At 45.3% G+C, this 21,435-nt stretch overlaps 1 protein-coding gene across 2 annotated transcripts; it reads right to left on the bottom strand.

The window, feature by feature from the left end:
* Positions 1-12,191: 12,191 nt before the first annotated feature.
* On the bottom strand, positions 12,192-21,187 carry TNFSF4 (TNF superfamily member 4). Of its 2 annotated transcripts, none has more exons than XM_064426362.1 (3): positions 20,990-21,187; positions 15,246-15,288; positions 12,192-13,332 (listed from the first exon to the last, which is right to left on the bottom strand). In XM_064426362.1, the coding sequence occupies exons 1-3, from the start codon at positions 21,185-21,187 to the stop codon at positions 12,995-12,997; spliced, it is 579 nt and encodes a 192-aa protein (XP_064282432.1). In that variant the 3' UTR covers positions 12,192-12,994. The 2 variants fall into 2 exon arrangements, 1 of the variants encoding a protein (XP_064282432.1); XR_010365551.1 differs by lacking the exon at positions 20,990-21,187 and adding an exon at positions 17,439-17,602 and having other exon boundaries at positions 13,240-13,332.
* Between the last annotated feature and the right edge of the window lie 248 nt (positions 21,188-21,435).

Here is a 21,435-nt window from a genome sequence, read left to right as displayed (position 1 = left end):
AAACATTTGCTCTTCCTTGCAGACAAAAATGTTACAAGTTCAGACGTAAGGGTGTGACATTTTGTTTTGCTCTTAAGGCTTTTATTTGTTTGTCTTTGAAAAAAACACTGTTATTTTTGAAATTAAGCCCTTTTTTAACATGAAACATGGAAACAATCTTGAAAGGAATTAAAAGGAAATTACTGCCTGTGGGAATGTGTCTTTATTTGTATCAAAATTACATTAATAGAATTCAGTCCAACCCTTCAACTGATTTTATCCAACTACTGAATTTCATTCCTTGGAGGATTTGGCAGAAATTAAGGGATTTTCACCCAAATCAAGTCTATTTCCTCGATTAAGGACAGTCACCAACCTTATCCTAAAATCTAACCTTTCAAAGGCACGATGCTTGAGGGGTTGTGTCAAGAGCTGCCACTTGAGTACTTGGTGTCCTCCAACCCCTGCTCGCTGACCTCTGCTCACCACTGGGATCATCTCTTTATTTGGGAGGTTTTACAGCAACCTGTGCTTGGTTTCTGCCCTTTCCAGGGTGCAGGCACCAGTTTGGGAGTTTGTTTTAGTAGGGAGATGAGGCAATCCCGCAGCACAGCTCGGGGTGGTGGAACACAGCCAGGCAGCTGAACTGCAGTTTACCTGATGCTGCCTGGAGTGTGGAAAGTGAAAGCCAGCCCCCTCTGTTCATTCAGCTGCCTTTCTATGTACTATCAGAACAGAAAAGCTGATTGAGGGTTGGGCAGAAGAAAAATTAAGATTTCAGTCAGTTTTGCAGCCACAGTGAAGTTTTCTGCCCAGCCCAGAAGCTGATGAGCTGGCATTTCCAGCTGGGAGCTGTTGCCTTCATTTAATTCTCAACCTTCTTCGGAAGCCCTTCCCATCAGTGTCCCCAGGCAAAAGAACTGAAACTTCTTCCCTGCCTCTTTTGGTGAAGGGCGATGTCATTTATGGGCTCAGCAATGGGACAGGCTGCTGACAGATCCCACTGCCCACACAGCACCTGGCAGGGTGATCTCATGTGCTGCAGGGAGCTCCTGAGCTGAGGAGGAGCAGGCAGGGAGGTGCAGCAGGAAGGAGGGGTATTTTTGTGTTTGCAGGAATTCTGACCTCGGGGCATCCCGGGGAATTGCTGTGAGAAAGGTCTCGTGGTGGCAGGGCTGTGTCGTTCCCTCTCTCCTGCTGTGCAGCAATCCCTTGGAAGCTCCCACCTCCACATCCACACAGTTTACAAAGATCCAGATGTTCCCCCACGCATCTGAGCTCCCACTTCCCGTGTGTGCATCCTCTGCCAGCACATCAGGAGACATCCAGACCTCAGAAACAGAGGGATATCCCAGGCATCTTTTCCTCCCAAGGCTGCCCAAGCTCACTGCCATGCACTGTAGTTAGAAGTTTCTCTGTTGAGTCTGAAACTCCCTGGGCAGCTAATTTTGTCACCCTGACACGACTCAGTGTGCAAACTTGTCAGTGTCATATTTTCTGGAAAAATCTCTTTGCCAGGATTTCTCTCCTGGGAAGCTGAGAAGCCTCAGAGAAAAATATAAACAATGATGATCTGATCTTCTCCTGTGTTTTGCTGCTTTGGAATGTGGTAGGTGGTTGTTTCATCGGTTGCATGTGAATTGTTTTTACTTGTGGCCAATTACGGGCCAGCTGTGTCGGACTCTGGAAGAGAGAGTCACGAGTTTTACCTTATTATTGTTCTAGCTTTCTGTCTCTATCCTTTCTCTATTCTTTAGTATAGTGTAGTATAGCATTCTATAATATAATATAATACAATATAATACTAAATTAGCCTTCTAAGAACACGGAGTCAGATTCATTCCTTTCTCCTCCATCCGAGGACCCCGAAAAGACCACAAGTACTCTCAGCAATGCCGGGTTCTTCTCACCCTGCCCGAGTTCTGTGGCAATGTGGATGGAGATGGAAAATAACCTAAACCTTTATTCCCAGGGAAAACTGAAAAATCAGGCAAAGACTGAATTCTGCTAGTGATGTTGGCCTGCTTTTCTATGGGGAAGAAATCCCACGTGAAAGACAAGCATGAGGCATTGTTCAGCCTCGTACCCACAAGTGGGGCCTCTCCCACTGCTCCGTGGCAGCCACCTCAGCTCCTGCTGAGCTTGTGCCACCCTGCAAAGGGCTGGGGCAGCCAGAACGAGCCAGAGGGACCCCAGCTCCTTACAAGGCTGTGATGGGTGGCACATATTTCATGGATTTTGCTTTAGGGCCTGTTTTGGGTAAGCACCACAACCAGGTCCAGGAGCAGAGACCAGAGCGTGGCATTCACATTTTCTGAAAAAATCCCTTCACCCAGGATCTTTCTCCTGGGAAGCTGAGAAACCTCAGAGAAAAGGAAAACAATTCTTCTCTCATTTGCTTCTCCTGTGTTGTGCTCATGTGGAATGTGTTTGGAGATTGTTTACGCACAGGTGATTGTTTCATTGGATTCTGCTGTGAGTTGTTTTCACTCTTCGGTCAATCAGGGCCAGGCTGTGCCAGGACTCTGGGGAGAGCCACGAGTTTTCATTATTATCTTTTTAGCATTCTGTAAGTAGCCTTTCTGTATTCTTTAGTATAGTATAGCATTCTCTAATATAATATAGTATCATAAAATAATAAATTAGCCTTCTGAGCACATGGAGTGAGATGATTCATTCCTCCCTGCCGCAAGGATCCCTGCAAATACAACACCAGAGCTCCGCTCCTGACCTGTCCTTTCTCCCAGCCCTCAGCTTAGGGGGCAGGGCTGTAGGCTGTGTCTGAAGTCATGGTTCTGCTGGCTGCTCTCTGAGCTCAGTGGTGGATGGGGACCAGCCCTGACCCCTGTCCTGCCCACTGCCTTTTTGTGTCACCTCCTGCTGCGTTCACCCCTGGGCTGTGACCGCAGCAGCAGCCAGAAAAGCTCTCTATCCATCCTCGGCAGTGTCACAGAGATTCCTGCACCCCCACAGTGGCCAGTCTGGTATTTCAAGCTGTGCAAAGCCACGGCAGCCATTCATTTCAGACAAAACTGTGAGTCCCGGCCTGAGGTTCATTCTCCCACCAAGCTGCTGAATTCGTGCCCTGCTATTTGCTGAAGCTGGTCTCACAGGAGCTGGGAGGAAAACGTGGCACACCTGGCATATCTGCGCCTGTGTGAAGGCTGTGCAAGCATTGCAGAACAGACTCAGAAATAGCTAAACTGAGATGGGCAATCCTCAGATATTTGTGACACAACACCCGTAACCGCAGCCCCTGCTCAATCTGTCTGAATTTGTTGTTACAGTTTCCTGAGTTTGGAGAAAGTGCAAGTGTAAAAGTGTTGCAAGAACGAGACCAAATGTACTTTCATTTGAAGTATTTTAGCATACTCATGCTTTTGATGATCGTGGTCAGGAGGACAAGGAGAAAAACAAAGTTTCAGACCTCGAGGTCTGACTCACTGCGCTCAGTTTGGGACAGAGGGTGCGAAATGGGACAAAGAAGAAAAACCAAGTTGCTCTCACATGCCCTTGGGGCCACGGTGACCAGATAGTGCTGGCTCTGAGGGTAGAACTGGTGTAGACAAAGCCACTCCTTCAGAGCTATGCTCCAGATGTACGAGGCAGGAAAATGATTCCCTCAGGGTGGGGTTACAGTACAGCCTCAGGCCCAAGGAAAGTGCGCACAAGAAGTGAGACACCTACTAGGCATCAGTGCTGAACAAAACACCTTAATTAACGTGCTGGTGGCCCTCAACAGGTAAGGTCATTTTTCATTACTTGAGAGGACTTCCCTTATGACTATATTCTCTGACTAAGCTAGCTTGATTTTCAATCACAACAATTCTTCTTTGAAACAACGTGAGCTTACGTGCATTTGGTGTGGTGTGCTGTGTTACAGACTCCCAATGCTGGATGAATTAGCCCTTTGCCCTGGGGAGCTTGTGAAAAATGCCAAACACTTGTTTTAAATTTTAAAAGTGTAATAGGAATAAAATGGTTATAAAAACAGTAATAAAAATTAGAGCAATAAGAATTTGGACAATCACAGGACAAAAAAGGACAATAAAAGCAAAGAATTATGAACATTGGGATGCTTTCCTCTTGAAAGCATGGCTCACTAACAAAGGATTAACTCTTAAAAGCAACAGCCTGTTGCAGATTCATATATCTCATACATGATTCAAAAATTCATTTCAAACAAAGGGTGTTTTCTGGTTATTGTCATCTTCCTCCCTCATCTTGTAAATCACACTCCCCACCAAGTTTGGTCCTTCCCAATAAGGAGGCAATAATTCTTCTCTTGGAGATTTTGGTGTCTTGTTGCTGTTATCTCTGTGCAAAGAATTCCTTGAGCGAGTTAGAAAAAGTGCCTTACAACACATAATTTCTATTTTAATATTATCTTATAGACTAAAACTATATTTAACACACTGCTGAAAAGGATTAATACACTATAACTTTCTAGCATAACACATATAATATTCATTTTAATATTTGTAAAAAGCCAATCATATAATAAGCATTTTCCACAGCCTGTCAAGCCAAGAGCTGTCCCAGCCTGTGTCCTTCCAGGGCTAATTCCAGTGTTCCTCATTGACATGGTCTGTGAGTGAGGTTTTCCCAGGACCCCAAACACAAGGTCCTGGGGAGTTTGTGTGCAGGAGCTGCTCCCAGCTCACCTGCAGGTCGAGAGCTTGCACCCAACACATGTGGAGGAGCCTCTGTCTCTCAGCAAAGCCATCTTCACAATCTGCTTGGAAAACCCCTCAGAGCTCTCCCTGCTCACCCTTTTCCTCTCACCTTTTGGTGATTTTGCCTCTCTCTGCTTTTTTGATCAGCTGTATGTACAATGTGAAGCATGGCAGGTGTTAATTATGCAGCACCAGCTGTTTCCACTCAGTTTTGGTTTCGTCACCATTCAGCCTCTTCTCTGCTCTAACACTGCCTTCTTTACTCAATTTTGTTGTGCTGACCTCAAATCTTGGGGCGTGAATGGTGTGGCTGGTGTTCAGCTCAGACCAACACCTCCTGCAGCACAGTTCCTGCAGACAGCTAGAGTTCTCTGGTCCAAAATGTGAGTAGATCCCTGTGGGAATCTGCAGGGTCAATGGAAGGTTCTGTCCTTCCCTCTGTTCCTTTGCAGGTATTTTTGCAAACCCAGGCACAGGACAAAGGTGTGTGTGACTGTACCCACAACAGCAAGGAGGAATCCTGGCTTTTCTGGAATGGGGCAGGTGAGGTTTCTGGTTGCATCTGTGACAGCACAGTCAGTGCAAACAGCAGGACTTAGCACACGGGCCAGGAAGGCAGCACCTAGCCCTGCTTCTAGAAAGAACATTTCTGGGAAAAGGATCAAGCATAACAGAAGTTATTGAAACTGTGAAAAACGCCAATCACTTGTTTTTCAAATTTTAAAAGTTTAATAGTAATAAAATGGTTATAAAAATAGTAATATAATTAGAATAATAAAATTTGAACAATTGAGATTAGGACACTATGAGACAATAAAAACAAAGAGATATGGACGTCCGGGTGCCTTTTTCTGGGCAACACAAGACCAAAAAAGGACACCTGTTAACAGAGGATTAACCCTTAAAAACAACAGCCTGTTGCATATGCATACAGCTCATACATGGTGCATAAATTCCATTCAAATACAGGATTCTGTCTGGTCACTGTCAACTTCTTCCTCTTAATCCTCATGCCATCTTCCAGTCTGAGCGAGGTGGGAAGAAGTTAGTTTTCTGCTCATAAGAGAGCAAGAAAGTCCCTTTCTCTGAAAGATTTAGGTGTCCTGTGGCTGCTATATGATGTGAGTCCTTTCTTTAAAAAGTATCTTACATAGCACAGTTTCTATTTTAACATTATGTTATAGCCTAAAACTATATTTAACACCCTACTTAAGAAAATTAATACAGCATAACTTTCTAACATAACACTTACAATATTCGTTTTAATTCTTGCAAAAAGCCAATCATAAAATACACGTTTTTCACAAAACTGACTGGAAAGGCAGTGAGATTTTTCTCCTGCGAGCTGGAACAAACCTTTTCTTGTCAGGTGTGGATGCTGCTTGGGACTGTGGATAATCTGAGTCTTTTCAGAGTGGGTAAGCAGCTACCAGAGTTAGTTCTTCACATTTTCCAGGCTGGAACACATGGAACAATAGATTTGTTTAGGCTGGAAAAGGCTTTCATACTGTCAAATTCAGCTGTTATCCCAGCACATAGGAGCCATTAAGGAAGTTTCTTGCTGGGGGGTGTGTCAGTGTCTCCAGGTCCTATGGGAAGTGACAAAGGGAGAAGCAGATCAACCAATGATTCAAAATGCTGCACATAAACCCTAAAAAAGTCTGAAACCAAGTCTCATCTGTCTGTCCTCATTGGGTGTATGCAATGAACTCACTTTTTGTGCTGGTGACAGTAAGCCAGACTGGCAGCAATGGAAACCTTAAATCAAGATGAGAAAAAGGAAAGTGAGTCCTTTTAACCCCATGAGATAACAGGGGTGATGTCTTGTCTCAGGCATGTACTTGGTGATGAAATCATGGGGCTGCTGTTTCCTTTATGAATCAGATCCCACACTGGATTAAATGTTTGTCCTTGCAGTATGATCACTACCACCTTTTCTATATAAAGAAATGAAACAGGTCTCTGGATTGCCAGGAAATAGGTGTGAATTTTTCCTCAAAGCGAACAATGGAAGCAATTATGAAGAAAGTACATCTGTGCCCACATCAAGTTTTGTCCTGCCCCAAACTTTGTCCTGTGCCTAGGCTGGCCACCAAAGAACAGCATGGACTAGCAGCCCCTGTGAAATGCAGAGGCAGCCAGGAATGGGAGTGCTCCTGTGCTTGTGAGCAGCTGGGGCTCCTAACCCCCTTGGGGCACCAGGTGTGCAAGGGTACAGAGAAAAGGTAATTGAGCAAGAGGAGGAAGTGGCTCTGTTTAGGTGTTTGCAGAGGTTTGGCTCACTGAGAGTGAGCTTACAGGAGAAACACTCCTTTAGTCCTGCCTTCCGACTGTCCTGCATTCCTGAAGTCCTAAGGACAGTCAGTCCATGGACCCCTACCAGCCTCACATCTCTCCTGAGCTCTCCTTCCCTGTGCTTGCCTGGGCTCTGTGCCTAGTGTCCTTGCTCCCCTGGGACAGATCAGCCAGCCCCACTGTCCTCTCCTGGCCTGCCCTGGGGGTTTTCTCATCCTCAGGCTCCTCCTTGCTGGTGCAGGGGGCACAGGGAGCCTCTCCCAGCCCAGCGTGTGGGGTGTGCTCTGCCCTGGGATGCTGAAGGTGGCCTTGCTGGCATCTCCATGGGGAGATGTGCTCAGCCTCCACTCTGCTTGCTCAGCTCTCTAGCCCTTAACAGCTTCACTCATCTGCTTGGAGAAGGGAGCCTTCAGCAGCCTTCCTCATTGTGAAAAACGCCAATCACTTGGTTTTCAAATTTTAAAAGTTTAATAGTAATAAAATGGTTATAAAAATAGTAATATAATTAGAATAATAAAATTTGAACATTTGAAATTAGGACAATATGAGACAATAAAAACAAAGAGATACGGACGTCCGGGTGCCTTTTTCTGGGCAACACAAGCCCGAAAAAGGACACCTGTTAACAGAGGATTAACCCTTAAAAACAACAGCCTGTTGCATATTCATACACCTCATACATGATGCATAAATTCCATTCAAACACAGGATTCTGTCTGGTCACTGTCAACTTCTTCCTCTTAATCCTCATGCCGTCTTCCTGTCTGAGCGAGGTGGGAAGAAGTTAATTTTCTGCTGATAAGAGAGCAAGAAAGTCCCTTTCTCTGAAAGATTTAGGTGTCCTGTGGCTTCTATCTGGTGCGAGTCCTTTTTTAAACAAATATCTTACATAGCACAGTTTCTATTTTAACATTATGTTGTAACCTAAAACTATATTTAAGAAAATTAATACAGCATAACTTTCTAACATAACACTTACAATATTAGTTTTAATTCTTGTGAAAAGCCAATCATAAAATACACATTTTTCACACATCCTCTTGGAGAACGGAGCCCTCAGCTGCCTTCCTCATCCACCTGGAGAATGAGCAAACAACCTTCCGATCCTCCCTGGCCTCAGGGCACAGAAGGCTGCAGATAAATCCTTCTACACTCACCACTGCTCTTTTCTGGCTTGGCACCAACTCCTTCCAGTCCCCAGTGAGCGTGTTGCTCAATTTGCTTATTTTGATTATTGCCCCATAGCTGGAAGCAAGCATCCTGGGGCTGGTCTGGATCCCTTGGAAAACAGGAACCAACTGCCAGCTCCAAACCAGCTCTGAAGTCAGAGATGTTGCTCAGAAAAGTTTAATAAGTCAAACCTTCCCAGCTAGTTATTGCAGGAGGCTGCTCGAGTCTCTCCCATTTGGATTGTTGAATAAGAAACACAATTCCTGTGGCTCTCTGCTGTCTGAGCGGGACAGTGCTGGCTCTACAGCAGCCAGCTGCACTTTGCCAAGCACACTTTGGCTTTCTCTGCTCTCCAGTGAAGTTGACAGGCAACAGCTGTGACTCACGCTGGCTGGTTAAATGTAAATGGTGTCTGAAAAACCACAGCTCATCAGCCATTGTTACTGATAACCATATGTTGTAGAAAATGAGGTCATTTTCACATGGTGAAATGGACTGTAAATGTTTCCCATCATTTCTGGCGTAAGGACAGGCAGTCTCCATCCCATTCTGCTCCTCTCCCAGGGCTGGCCGTGGCTCGCACATCAGCTTTGTCACCCTTGACGTGAGCCAGGGGAGATGGGAAGGGAGAGGGAGAAGAGAGGAAGTAGACAGTGGAGTGAAAAACGCCAATCACTTGTTTTTAAAAATTTTTAGGTTTAATAGTAATAAAATGGTTATAAAAATAGTAATAAAATTAGAGTAATAAAAATTTGGACAATTAGGATTAGGACAATACAGGACAATAAAAACAAAGAGTTAGGGACAGTCTGGGTACCTCTTTCTGAGCAAAATAAGCCCGAAAAAGGACCCACGTTATCAGAGGATTAACTCTTAAAAGCAACAGTTGCATATTCATACATCTCATACATGATGCATAAATTCCATTCAAACAAAGGATTCTGGCTGGTCAGTGTCACCTTCTTCCTCTTAATCCTGACGCCATCTTCATGGCTGAGCGAGGCGGGAAGAAGTTAAGGGAGCAATAAATTCTTTTCCTCTGAAAGACTTAGGTGTCCTGTGGCTGTTATCTTGGTGTGAGTACCTCATTCCTTTCTTTAAAAAAAAGTACCTTACACAGCATAGTTTCTATTTTAACATTATGTTACAACCTAAAACTATATTTAACACACTACTTAAGAAAATTAATACAGCATAACTTTCTAATATAACACATATAGTATTCATTTTAATATTTGCGAAAAGCCAATCATAAAATGTGCATTTTTCACAAATGCATATTATATGATTGGCTTTTTGCAAATATTAAAATGATTATATGTGTTATGTTAGAAAGTTGTACTGTATTAATCCTTTTAAGCAGTGTGTTAAATATAGTTTTAGACTATAATATTAGAATAATAACATAATAACATAATATTAAAATAGAAACTATGTGATGTAAGGTACTTTTTCTAACTCACTCAAGGAATTCTTTGCACAGAGATAACAGCAACAAGACACCAAAATCTCCAAGAGAAGAATTATTGCCTCCTTATTGGGAAAGACCAGACTTGGTGGGGACCAAGATGACTGATTTACAAGATGAGGGAGGAAGATGACAATAACCAGAAAACACCCTTTGTTTGAAATGAATTTTTGAATCATGTATGAGATATATGAATCTGCAACAGGCTGTTGCTTTTAAGGGTTAATCCTTTCAAGAGGAAAGCATCCCAAATTTCAAAATTCTTTGCTTTTATTGTCCTTTATTGTCCTAACGGTGATTGTCCAAATTCTTATTGCTCTAATTTCTATTACTGTTTTTATAACCATTTTATTACTATTACACTTTTAAAATTTTAAACAAGTGTTTGGCGTTTTTCACAGTGGCCACCTCTGCAGCCTGTGCAGCAGTGTGTGTCAGACAAACCCACAGCAGAGAGAGAGGCTGCCTGGACACTCATGGCCCAGCTGATGGCTGTCCTGTGAGATGGCCTCGTGGAAAGGGAGGTGTGAGAAAATGCTACTCACTTTCAGAATTTGAGAAAGGTTTATTAAACCTTATCAAAAATACAACAGAACACTGAATAGAGGAAATATCACAGGATTTTCCCTACCATGTGCTCACCCACACAATGGAGGTTTTGCCTTTTAACCCTTTAGCCCCTCCCAAAATTCTGTCCTTCTTGGCTGTCCAGTGGTGGAGATCTCTTCCTCAATCCTGACTGGAGGTCAGGTGCTGCCATAGTGACAAGCTGACCCTCCCAGATGTCCCAAACCCAGGTTGTCCCTTGATGACAGCACAAGGGGGTAAAACATAACTGTAAAGCTTTTCTTAACCTATACACATTATATTTGTCATCTGTCACAGAGGACACACCATGAGGTCCCCTTTCCATGACAGTAAGCACTGGAAAAAGAATGTGCTGCCCCTCTGTAGTCAGGAATTTTCTCCAGGAACTGCCTGGTCCAGCCTGGCACTTCCACAGCCCCAGCTTCAAGGGGTGACCTGAACCCTGGGGGCACTGGGCTGGCTGACCAGAGCTGTGAGGTGGGGCTCTAGCACCATCTGTGAGCTCCTACAAGGCCTCTACAACCCCAGCAACAGAAATAGATGTTTCTCATATCAAAGAGACTTTTAACCTGGTGGAAGAAAGGGGTCTCTGGATACAAACAAAAACTGAAGGCATGGAAACTTATGGAAACTTACTGATGAGGACAGTCAGTCCATCAAGTAATCAATGTCAGAAGCTGAATCATTTCAGCCTGTATTTCAAGGCAAGAGCAGGTGTATGTATAGATGTAGGTCAGTGCAGTTCAGCCTGGAAGTGCACTGGGATCAGTGAGAGAAAAGCCCTCTTTGCTCTAAACAAGAAAGGGTGCAGTCTTCCAAAGAACAAATCCATTTGTGCTCTCCAGGCTTCATCTTTCTCACCGTCCTGTGCAGCCCTGCACACACCACTGGCACAGTCTGCACTGTGTTAGCACATGTTGGGAAGGACCAGCCCTGCACACCCTCGTGGAGAGCTGCAACAAAAGCTGAACTGTAAAAAAAAGGAAGTATGTGAAAATTCAATATACTTTCCATAGCACTGGAAATGTCTGCTCAAATGTATCATTCAGCAGTCACTTCCAACCTCCTTCTCCCCCAGACCCCACCTCCAAAGGACACTACAAGTCCAAATGTTGCAAAGGAAAAATTTATTATTTTTTAGGAAGAGAAACACATTCTCACTTCTGCTGGGGAGTGTGACAATCCCCAGCCTTGGGGCAGGTGCAGCTGCCTTCAGTCCCCGTGGTGGTGAGTGTGGCCAGGGTTAAAAGCCCAAAATATCCCTAATGATGAGCATCCTGTGGGTGCAAGCCAGCCACAGCTGAGGGGAGAAAAGGCACTTTACTGCTTCCTGGCACTACCTGAGTTGGCTGCTGCAGCCAGTTTCCCCTGGGGCTCTGAACTGGCCCAGGTAGGGAGGCTCCTTAGCCTAAAGCCCAGGAAAGCTCTCCAAGGCCTGGAGGATGTCCTTGGTTGCCTGTAGCACCTGGGTCTGCTGGAGTGCTCAGCCATGAGTGCATCAGCCCAGGTCTGGGTGCCCACAAAGCAGGACCAGCCCGGAGCATTGGGAGCATTTTCAAAGAGGAGTTTGGTGCTGACCACCTGGTCTGGACCCTTCCCAGTGTTTCTCAGCAATCTGATGTAACATTCTTATGCCTATCATTTAAATACATAAATACTTCTAACAGAAGACTTTGGAGTGTGCATCCAGCAGCAACATGCTGAAGTGTTGATGGAATTCCTTGGGAGACACGAAGTCAAAAACTGACACATGGTTAAAATCAGCCTTGCTGCAAGCAAAAACCCCCCAGCTGCTGGCTGTGCTGGGGTCAGGGGCTACCTGCTCCAGCAGCCCTGAGCTGGATGGGCAGGGATGAGCAGCCCAGGGTCACTGAGCCCAGCAGTGGAGGCTGTGCCTGGGAATCTCTGCTGCACCCCTGTGGGACAAAGCCAAGGGCAGTCATGGGAGCCATCCTCCCTGGGGAAAGGCTGCACAGACCTGCAGCTGCCCCTTGGTCCGTTAGAGAGAGTTCACCACATCCAGAAGTCTTCACTTTTGCCCAACTTTTTATGTGCCTGGATTGCTTTTGGGTCAAGCCAGCGTGTGTGTGCTTGAAGGAGGTTTTCCTCTGAGGCCTCATATCTCAAGATGTGAATGTCCCAGCAGATGCTCCTTGGGCTCGGGCTTCAGTAGTCTGCAGACAGCTGGAAGAGCCAGAGGGGCTCTGTTCTCAAAGGCTGCTCCCCAAAACTCCACAGTCAGTGCTCCTGCTGCCCAGTGCACTCCTGCGAGCTCATTTCCACACTCCACCTTCTCTCACAGCCCTTCCTCTCAGACAGCCTTTCTGGCTCAATCCAAAGGCATTCCCTGCTGCCTTTCCCCTGTTTTCCATCTTGGCAGGCAGATTCGTTCTCCTCCTGCTCCAAATGGCTTCAGGACACTTGAGGTTTCTTCCTGACTCACCAGAGAGAAAACACAACACATTCCTACTATATACAGATACTGTCAAGTAAATAGAGAAACCTGGGGTTTCTCTGAATATGAGCTAAGCTTGGGTGACTTTCTTTGGCTTTCATTTCTGTTCATCTCAAGAGCTCCACGCATCCCTTTCCCCAGTGTTGGAAAGATCCATCCTGGGTAGCAAATCAGCTGCACAGAGCTCCAAAGAGGCGAATCCTGAGTGCACTGTATAAAACCTGTGGTTCTTCTGCACTCCCACCGAGCCCTCCACAGCCCCAGAGAGGGGCTCTAGAGCAGTCTGCCTGTGCAAGTCCAAAACCTACAGCTGATGGGGAAGCTGTGCTGTCCGTGCTGCCCTTCCTGCTCCAGCCCCTGCAGCTAGTACTTGTTCTCAGCCACGAGCACCAGGCTGAGGGACAGGTCTGCGATGATGGCGTTGGCGCTGGTCCACAGCGTGACGCTGTCCTGCTCAAACAGGTAGAGCACGGAGGTGAAGTTCACTCTGCTGTTGTTGCTCTGGACAATCTGCTCCCACAGGACGCTGCTGGTGCCCTGCAGGGTCAGATTCAGGCAGTCCCCCTCCTCCTCCAGGTCGATGGAGCTGTTGAGGGACACGAGGTACAGGCCATCGCAGGGGACCAGGATGGAGCCGTTCCGGATCCGGATGGGCCCGGATTCCGCACTGAGGTTCACGGCTGCTCCTCTGCTGCTCCTGCCTGCAACGGAAGGAGGCAAAGATGATCCCCTGGTGACAAGTGTCTTCTAGGAAATGCGTTGGTTTACACCACCTGACACCAGGGGAGATTGAAAAGCATGAAAAAAGGGAAGAGTAAACTAGAGAAATGGGCAGAGCAACGTGAGGAATAGATTTGTAAAGAATTCTCAAAGCCTAACAAGAGACTCACATAGTATACATCTGTACACAAACTCTGAAATAAAAAATACTAACTTGGAAATACCACAGAATAAGACAAACATTGTTGAGAAATAAATAGAACTAGAAACAAATTTCAAAAGATAGCCTTACCAGTAAGACTAAATATTTTAAAGAAATAAAACTATGAAAAATACATTGTAGTAAACCCACAAAGAGTAATTTTAGATTATTAACTTTAAAACATTTACAACATAGTGTAATAAAAACTAATAAAACAAGAAAAATCTATAATATATTGTAATTAAGAAATAATTAACTTCTAATTATAATGACATTAATTATAACATCTGCATTGTCTCACGCTTCACATAAGACTGAAAATAAAAGTTTTTAAAACACCTCTCCGTTACCCCATCTCTAAGTAAAAAAAAAAGCTGAATCCAACAGACCAGAGCTAGACTATTATCTACCCTAGCCAGACATCATCTACCATGGAAATTTACAGATTACCACTCTCGACTAAGCTGTGCCTTTTGGCACATGGTTTATGTGGATGGTTCCTCCAAATTTTTATTTATGCACAATTTACTTACTCTGTGTCTTCGAATACAGAAAAATACAGCAAGTAAGGCATCACTGTGAGTTTAGAAAGAACAGGTTCATTAAAAGAACAGGAAAATTAAGACAATAAATAAGATGAGGAAAAAGCATCCAGAGCTGGAAGATAAAAAGTGCTTCCTGTGGAAATGCTGGTAACATAAGCCCTTGTCTTAGGGTTTGGTTGTGGGTTTTTGGTTTTGTTTGGTTTGTTTGGTTTTTTTTCCCCAGAAGACAAGATGAAAGAGCAGCAAAGAAACAAAAGCAGAAGGAACTAATTAATACAGAGCAGAAAAAGGAGAAATTAAACAGGAACTTGGCAAGAAGGGTTTTCCGGGGAATGAAGAGCAACAGTTCCCAGGCTGTGCTGGCCATGTTTTTGGGCTGGGTTCCCAGCAGAGTAGCTGAAACCCCTGGCACCAGGGCACCCAGGAGGTCTCCAGGCAGGGAGCACAGCCCCTCTGGGCTGGGGCCAAATTTCTCAAGTTTTTCCTCTAAAGGACATGAGTTTCTATTAGCTTGGGCTCCCTGCTGCCTCACGCTTTTACCTGAAAGTAAAACCGTCAATAATATTTTCAGTATTATTTTAAAAGCTTTACTGATTGGTTGTATCTTTGAGGTGTGACATCAGACAAACCTCCAGTGCAGCTGGCATGCAGAGCAGCACATCTGATATGGTGTGTGCTCTCACCCACTCCTCCTGAGGAAATCATTTACATTTTTCATAGATCAGGAAACCATTGACTTGTTTCAGAAAAACCCAAGAGCGTGCATTTAGCAAACTCTCAAAAATGCCTTTCTTGCTCATTCACAGAGTGAAAGGGTGTTTCAGGAGATAGGTGAGGCATGCAGGGATCCACGCAGATTTTCAGGTTTTTTGTTCTGCTCTGGGAAACCCCAGCTGTTTGATTTTGTCCCCTTGCAGCACCGGGGCAGGCTTGGCCCCTGACAGCTCTCCTGGCACTGTCCTCCAGCAGAAGAAACAGCCATTCCTGTGGCACCAAGCACATGGGAGCCATTTGGGTATTTCGGGGGCCACGGAGCCCCTGGGGACTGTGGGGAGCCCTCCCAGTGCGCCAGGGGGATGTGGCAGGGTGGTGGCTGCTGCACTGGGGATCCCCGAGGGTCCCCCCGGGTCCCCCACCCAACACCCACCTGAGTAGCGGATGTAGGTCCACAGCACTTTGTCACTCTGGGGCTGCAAAACAAAGCAGATAAATCCTCGGTAAGGCTCGGGGCTGGCACCTCCCTGCTGCTGCTGCTGCTGCCCTTTCATTTCCCTGCCAGGACCCTGCACGCCCTGCAGGGGCACAGCAGCTGCAGCCCCGAGGGCACGGCGGCAGCCTGGGCACCACAGCTGCTGCCAGCCAGCTCCGACCTGGGCTCGGGGCTGTTCCATTATTACAGAACATTGTTTCATTATTAGAGAATATTATTTCATTATTGCAGAATATCATTTCATTATAACAGAATATTATTCCATTATAAGATAATATTATTCCATTGTTATAGAATGCTATTTAATTATTAGAAAATATTATTTCATTATTGTAGAATATTATTCCATTCTTATAGTATATTTTTCATTATTGCAGAATATTATTTTATTAGTATAGAATATGATTCCATTATGACATAATATTATTTAATTATTCTATTTCATTATTAGAGAATATTATTCCATTGTTATAGAATATTATTTCATTATTACAGAATGTTATTTCATTATTATAGAATGTTATTTCATTATTAGAAAATATTATTTCATTATAACAGAATATTATTCCATTCTTATAGTATATTATTTCATTATTACAGAATATAATTTTATTAATATAGAATATGATTCCATTATGAAAGAATATTATTTCATTATTACAGAATATTATTTCATTATAACAGAATATTATTATATTCTTATAGTATATTATTTCATTATTACAGATTATAATTTTATTAATAGAGAATATTATTCCATTATAAAAGAATATTATTTGATTATTATAGAATATCTTTCATTATTACAGAATATTATTTCATTATTAAAGAATATTATTTCATTATTATAGATTGTTATTTCAGCCTGGCTCCCAGCCAATGCAACTTCCAGCCCAGAGCTGAGCCCCCCAGAGCACCCTGGGCAGGGTTGGTTTTGTTTGGAAAATCACGCTGGTGTGGGCATCAAGGCAGAGCAAGCAACAAGGAAAACATAAAGATATTTCGCTACCTATCCTAAAATATCCTAATCCCCCAAAAAACACTATTTTTAACTTTCATCCATAAAAAAACTTCCAAACCTTTCAAATAAATTAAAATCAAATATATAAAATAAGCAATATTATGACTTATCACAATTTTTTTAAATTAAGTTTTTAATATAAAAATAAATAAAAACAAAATTAAAAAAATCAAACATTATCTAATTTCTTTATTCTTCATCTACTCCATTTTCTACAATATTAAAACCACAAAATAATTAATTTTAAAAAATACAATACAAATATTGCATACACCCAGATTAATTAATAATAGAAAAGAAATTATAAAAACTCATTCTAAAAATTAAATAAACAAAATAGCTTTATAAAACCTTAAATCTATATATCTTATCACTTTTAATACCTTCTCTTGATACACTAAATCTAAAATATAACAACGTATAAAACTTCTAATTCAAAAAAACCCCCAAAAAAACAAAAACCAAAAAAACAAAAATCCCATCCATCTCTCATTCCTAGCACAAAACTTTTTAAAAATCTCGCCATCAAAAAAACCCACCAAAAGGGGCTACAAGAGAGCTGGAGGGAGAGTTTGACAAGGGCTTGGAGTGATGAGGGATGGGGGATGGTTTTAAAATGACAGAGGGCAGGTTTAGGTTAGGTATTAGGGGGAAATTCTTCCTAATTTTGGTGGTGAGGCCCTGGCACAGGGTGCCCAGAGGAGCTGCAGATGCTCCATCCCTGGAAGTGTCCAAGGCCAGCTTGGAGGGACTTGGAGCAGCCTGGGACAGTGGCAGGTGTCCCTCTCTGCTTGTGGCAGAGGGGTTGGAAAGAGATTCTCTTCAAGGTCCCTTCCAGCCTAAACCATTCCGTGACTCTGTGATTTGTATTTCATGAATGTAACAGAGAAAGTGAATGCAAATATAGAAGTGTGTGTCTTACTGCTCAGATATGCAAAACACCGAGCTTCTGTGTCGGATTTTTAAATCTGAACTTGGCATCTCAAACTCATCTCTCATCATAACCACAGGAGACCCAAATCTGCAGTCTCTACTCAACCACAGATCTTGAGCCTTTTCCTCATTAAAGAGTGAATCTTGGGCTCTGTGCCCTGTGTTCCTCTCCTTACCTGTGCCAAAGGCTCCCTGAGGGAGAAGGGTGAGATGGGCATGGGCTCAGTGTCACAGGACAAGGTGTGAGAGGGCATTGGGCTGGTTCCATGGATTTGGGCTCAGTGTCACAGGAGAAGGTGTGAGATGGGATTGGGCTGGTTCCGTGGATTTGGGCTCAGTGTCACAGGACAAGGTGTGAGATGGGATTGGGCTGGTTCCGTGGATTTGGGCTCAGTGTCACAGGACAAGGTGTGAGAGGGCATTGGGCTGGTTCCATGGATTTGGGCTCAGTGTCACAGGACAAGGTGTGAGAGGGCATTGAGCTGGTTCCATGGATTTGGGCTCAGTGTCACAGGACAAGGTGTGAGAGGGCATTGAGCTGGTTCCATGGATTTGGGCTCAGTGTCACAGGACAAGGTGTGAGAGGGCATTGGGCTGGTTCCGTGGATTTGGGCTCAGTGTCACAGGACAAGGTGTGAGAGGGCATTGGGCTGGTTCCGTGGATTTGGGCTCAGTGTCACAGGGGCACAGGGAACGCTCGGGGTGTGAGCACAGACTGCCTGCAGGTTCGGGAAAAGGCCGGGGAAGGCTGCGGGAGCTGGGAGCGCTCTGTGCGGGGCTGAGGTGGGAGCTGGAGCTGGAAAAGGTCCGCTCTGGCACCCTCTAGTGCTGCCACGGCTGATGGGACCGCTGGCAAGCACAAGCCTTAATCGCCCGTGATCAGGTGGAACCTTGGCATCACCGTCCCCGTCCATCGCCTCAGCTCGAATCGCATGCTTGATCTTATTCCTGAGTGCACGAGCATTTCTCTCCTGGCTCACACAGCCGGGGTTTCCAGGCAGCTTCTCAAAAAGACAAGAGCACTTAGCACGTGTCTGGGGTCAAACAAGGTCTGCCACAGTCTGTGTGATCTGCCACTGATGGACAGAGTGTCCAGCTCTGACAGCCCGGGTGACAGAATGGTTGCACTTATATCAACCCCATGGTCACTAAAGCAAATTGCCTGTTTTGTGTCCCTCTTGCAGTTATTGTGTGATCTCAGAGCACTGTGCGGGTACCTACTGGTAAATCCTGCTGGGGACACGATGCACTGGTGGCACTGGAAGGACTCTGGGGGCTTGTAGAAAAGTCAGAGACCTCTCTTTCTCTGCTCTGCCTTCACAGGGCACGTGGGAAATGTGCCAAGAGGGCTGAGGACACAGAGGTGCTTCTTCCTGACAGCCTCAGGTTTCCCCGTGCCATTTACACACAGACCCTTCCTGCCTGCCTGCTCTGGATCCCTGAGCAGGGGACTCCTCCTGCGGGGACACTGCCCATGGTCATGACACTGGCACCAGTTTCAGGAACAAGTTTGGACTGCACAAAGCACAAACCTCAGGGGGCTGACTGAGGGCACCTCACACGTGGAGGTGTCCCACAGCTGGCAGGTGACAGTCCTCTGGAAGGGGATTGTCCCTCTCCTCACCAGGATCAGGGATTTTACCTCCCAAGCAAGAGGAAAGGTGTGGCAAGAGAAGGCAATTCCAGCAGAGGTGGAAACTGCAGATACAAAAGCAGATTATCAGTGACCTATTTTTTAACTTCCTCATTTGGAAATCTCAGCTGAGGTTTGTTCTCCAAGCAGTATCATGACAAATGAGATCACTGTCCCTTTTTGTTAAGCACAGTCTAGGCTGCAGATGCTGCCTTTACTGAGGATGTGCTATGACATTATTTATGCTCTGTGCTCACAGAAAAGTCCAGGAGGGCTTTTTTCAAGAGCCATGTTTCCATGAGGACAAAGGAAATTAATCAAATACTGTCTCTCTGTGAAAAAAACACAGTTATGCCCTTGCAAATAAAGTTAGCATGGCACTCTGCACCTTGGAGAGCAGGAGGCTCTTCCAAGGACATTCACTGCACGGGCCAGCACTCCCAAGCCTGCCTCTCCCACGCTGCTGTGCTCCTACTTCCAGAAATATCCCTAAACTGCCCCAAAAGTCCAGTCAGATCCCTTTCAGGATCAGTCAAGTGCTGCTGCCCCTTCAGGGGACATCTATAGGGCCAGTTCATGATTGTCCAGCTGAGCCCTGGGATTGCACTGCAATGAAATCTCCCCACGTACCACTCCTGCACAGGGCAGGGCACTCCAAACAGGGCACCAGGGTTATCTGTTAAAATAACAGAAATAATAGTCCTAACCCTGCAGTTAGCAAGTGTTTAAAATTGAAAAGGTCCTTTGGGAATTCTCAGGACCTGGACTTCTCATCTGATGCCACTGCTGTTCCTGGAACCCCCTGTTTCAGTAATTTCTGTTGAGGAAGGGAAGCTCCAGACATGTACTGTGTCCCTCAGCTGCTGCTGCTGCCTTGGGTTTGTAAGGCTCCCAGGCAGCAATGCCAGGCCCTGCTGTCTTCCTCTGGAGCATTTTTACAGAAGAGCCAGAGGCTGCAAGATGAGCCTTCACGGCCCGGGTGTCACCTGGGGGAGGTTTGTGCACCTTGAGCGCTGTGGTTGCTTGCTGCTGCCTTAGGGTGCAGCTCCTCTCTCCCAAAGCAGGGGAAGGAGAAGAGGACTGGCCTGAATGACAATTGTTATCTTTCAGTGTTATCTGGATTGTTGTTCTGCAGTTTAATAGCCACTGTGAGCCTCAAGGCAGTGAAAGCTGTGCAGAGCACAAGGGTTTTCACTGAGCAGCATGAGGAGCGTGAGGCCATGGTTACATGCCTGGCTTGCTTCTGTGCCAAACCTGGGTGGGAGGAAAGAATGAACTGGGGTAAAACAAAGCACAACAAGCTTTAAAGTGGTGCAAAGCTCCTGGAGAAGGAGTGGGAGGAGAAATCGCTGCTGCACCAGCAGCTCTGAAGCAGCAGTGAAAGGTTGTTGACAATCCAGCAGCCTGCAAGCACGTGAGAGCCAAACACGTCTGTGCTGCAGCTTGTGCTGGAGCACTGTGAGCCCCAAGCATCTCTGCTATTTGTCCTGCTTGCTCTGCTGCTGTGGGCACACAAAACTCTCTCTGGACACGCCAGCCTTCCTCAGGCAGGCACAGAAGGAGCTGACTGCTCCTAACCCTGCTCTAAGGGCAGGCTGAGAGCACCCAAAGGTCTTGCTACAGCTGTCACAAGGGTGGCTTGCTTTCTCACACATCTGCTTGCCATTCAGCACAGTCTGGAAGTCCAGGAGGTGTTTATGAGCACACTGGGGTGTCATTCACGCACACAATCTTATTCAATTAAATGGAAATACGCACAAGTCACTGCAGGGAGGGGCAGGAGTGGGAGGGAGTCAGACCTCTCTCCCCCAGGGGTCAGTGATAAAAGCATTCTTGGAACAGTCACTCCACTGGAAACTTGGGCCCAAACCCTGCACTGGGCAACACTGAATGTCATTTTGAGGACAGGCAATTAAAATTAAAATAAAATAAATGGAAAAAAATACTATCATACAGACGGGATTAAAATCTTGAATAGGGATAGGGATAGGGATAAACTTAAAAGCTTTTTTGTTTTCTTTAAAAAAAAAAGGAAAAAAAAAGTAAATAAGCCCTTACAGGCCAGCAGACAGAGGGCTGAACATGAGTTCTTACCTTTGAGGGCCGCAGAAAATGTACACCCAGGTAAATCAGGCAGGCAAGCAGCAAAATCCACTGAGCCACGGCGGAGATGAGGTGCAGCGTGTTCCTGACCTGGCCTCCCTGCCACAGCCTCTGCTCGTCCTCTGCTCGCTGCCTTTGGTGCTGCAGCTGCTGCCCAGCTCCCGGCTCGGCGTCCGCCTGTCCTTCCATGGCAGCCTGTCCTTCCATGGCAGCCTGTCCTTCAGGGAGCAGGGCTGGGGCTGCCGTGCCAGGACAGAGCTGAAGTGCACACAGTGCCTTCAGGAGATTGCTTTATGCACACAGAAGCAGGCGGGGGAACTTCTTTGTGACTAATCTAAATTTCCCCTTCCTTCCTTTCTTTCTTTCTTTCTTTTCTTTATTTTTTTTCTTTTTTTCTTTTTTTTTTTTTTTTTTTTTTTGGTTTTCTGTGTGAATGT

The sequence above is a fragment of the Passer domesticus genome, chromosome 7 (assembly GCF_036417665.1).
Source record: "Passer domesticus isolate bPasDom1 chromosome 7, bPasDom1.hap1, whole genome shotgun sequence".
NCBI lineage: Eukaryota > Metazoa > Chordata > Aves > Passeriformes > Passeridae > Passer > Passer domesticus.
Note: the sequence above shows the minus strand (reverse complement) of the source record. Positions and strands in the feature narration are given on the sequence as shown.

Excerpts from the sequence above, each read along its gene's own strand:
- TNFSF4 (XM_064426362.1), bottom strand. The coding sequence starts at position 21,187 with ATGGAAGGACAGGCGGACGCCGAGCCGGGAGCTGGGCAGCAGCTGCAG. Across the intron at positions 15,289-20,989 it reads ATTTTCTGCGGCCCTCAAAG|CCCCAGAGTGACAAAGTGCT; the intron begins GTAAGAACTCAT and ends TTTGTTTTGCAG. Across the intron at positions 13,333-15,245 it reads GACCTACATCCGCTACTCAG|GCAGGAGCAGCAGAGGAGCA; the intron begins GTGGGTGTTGGG and ends CTTCCGTTGCAG.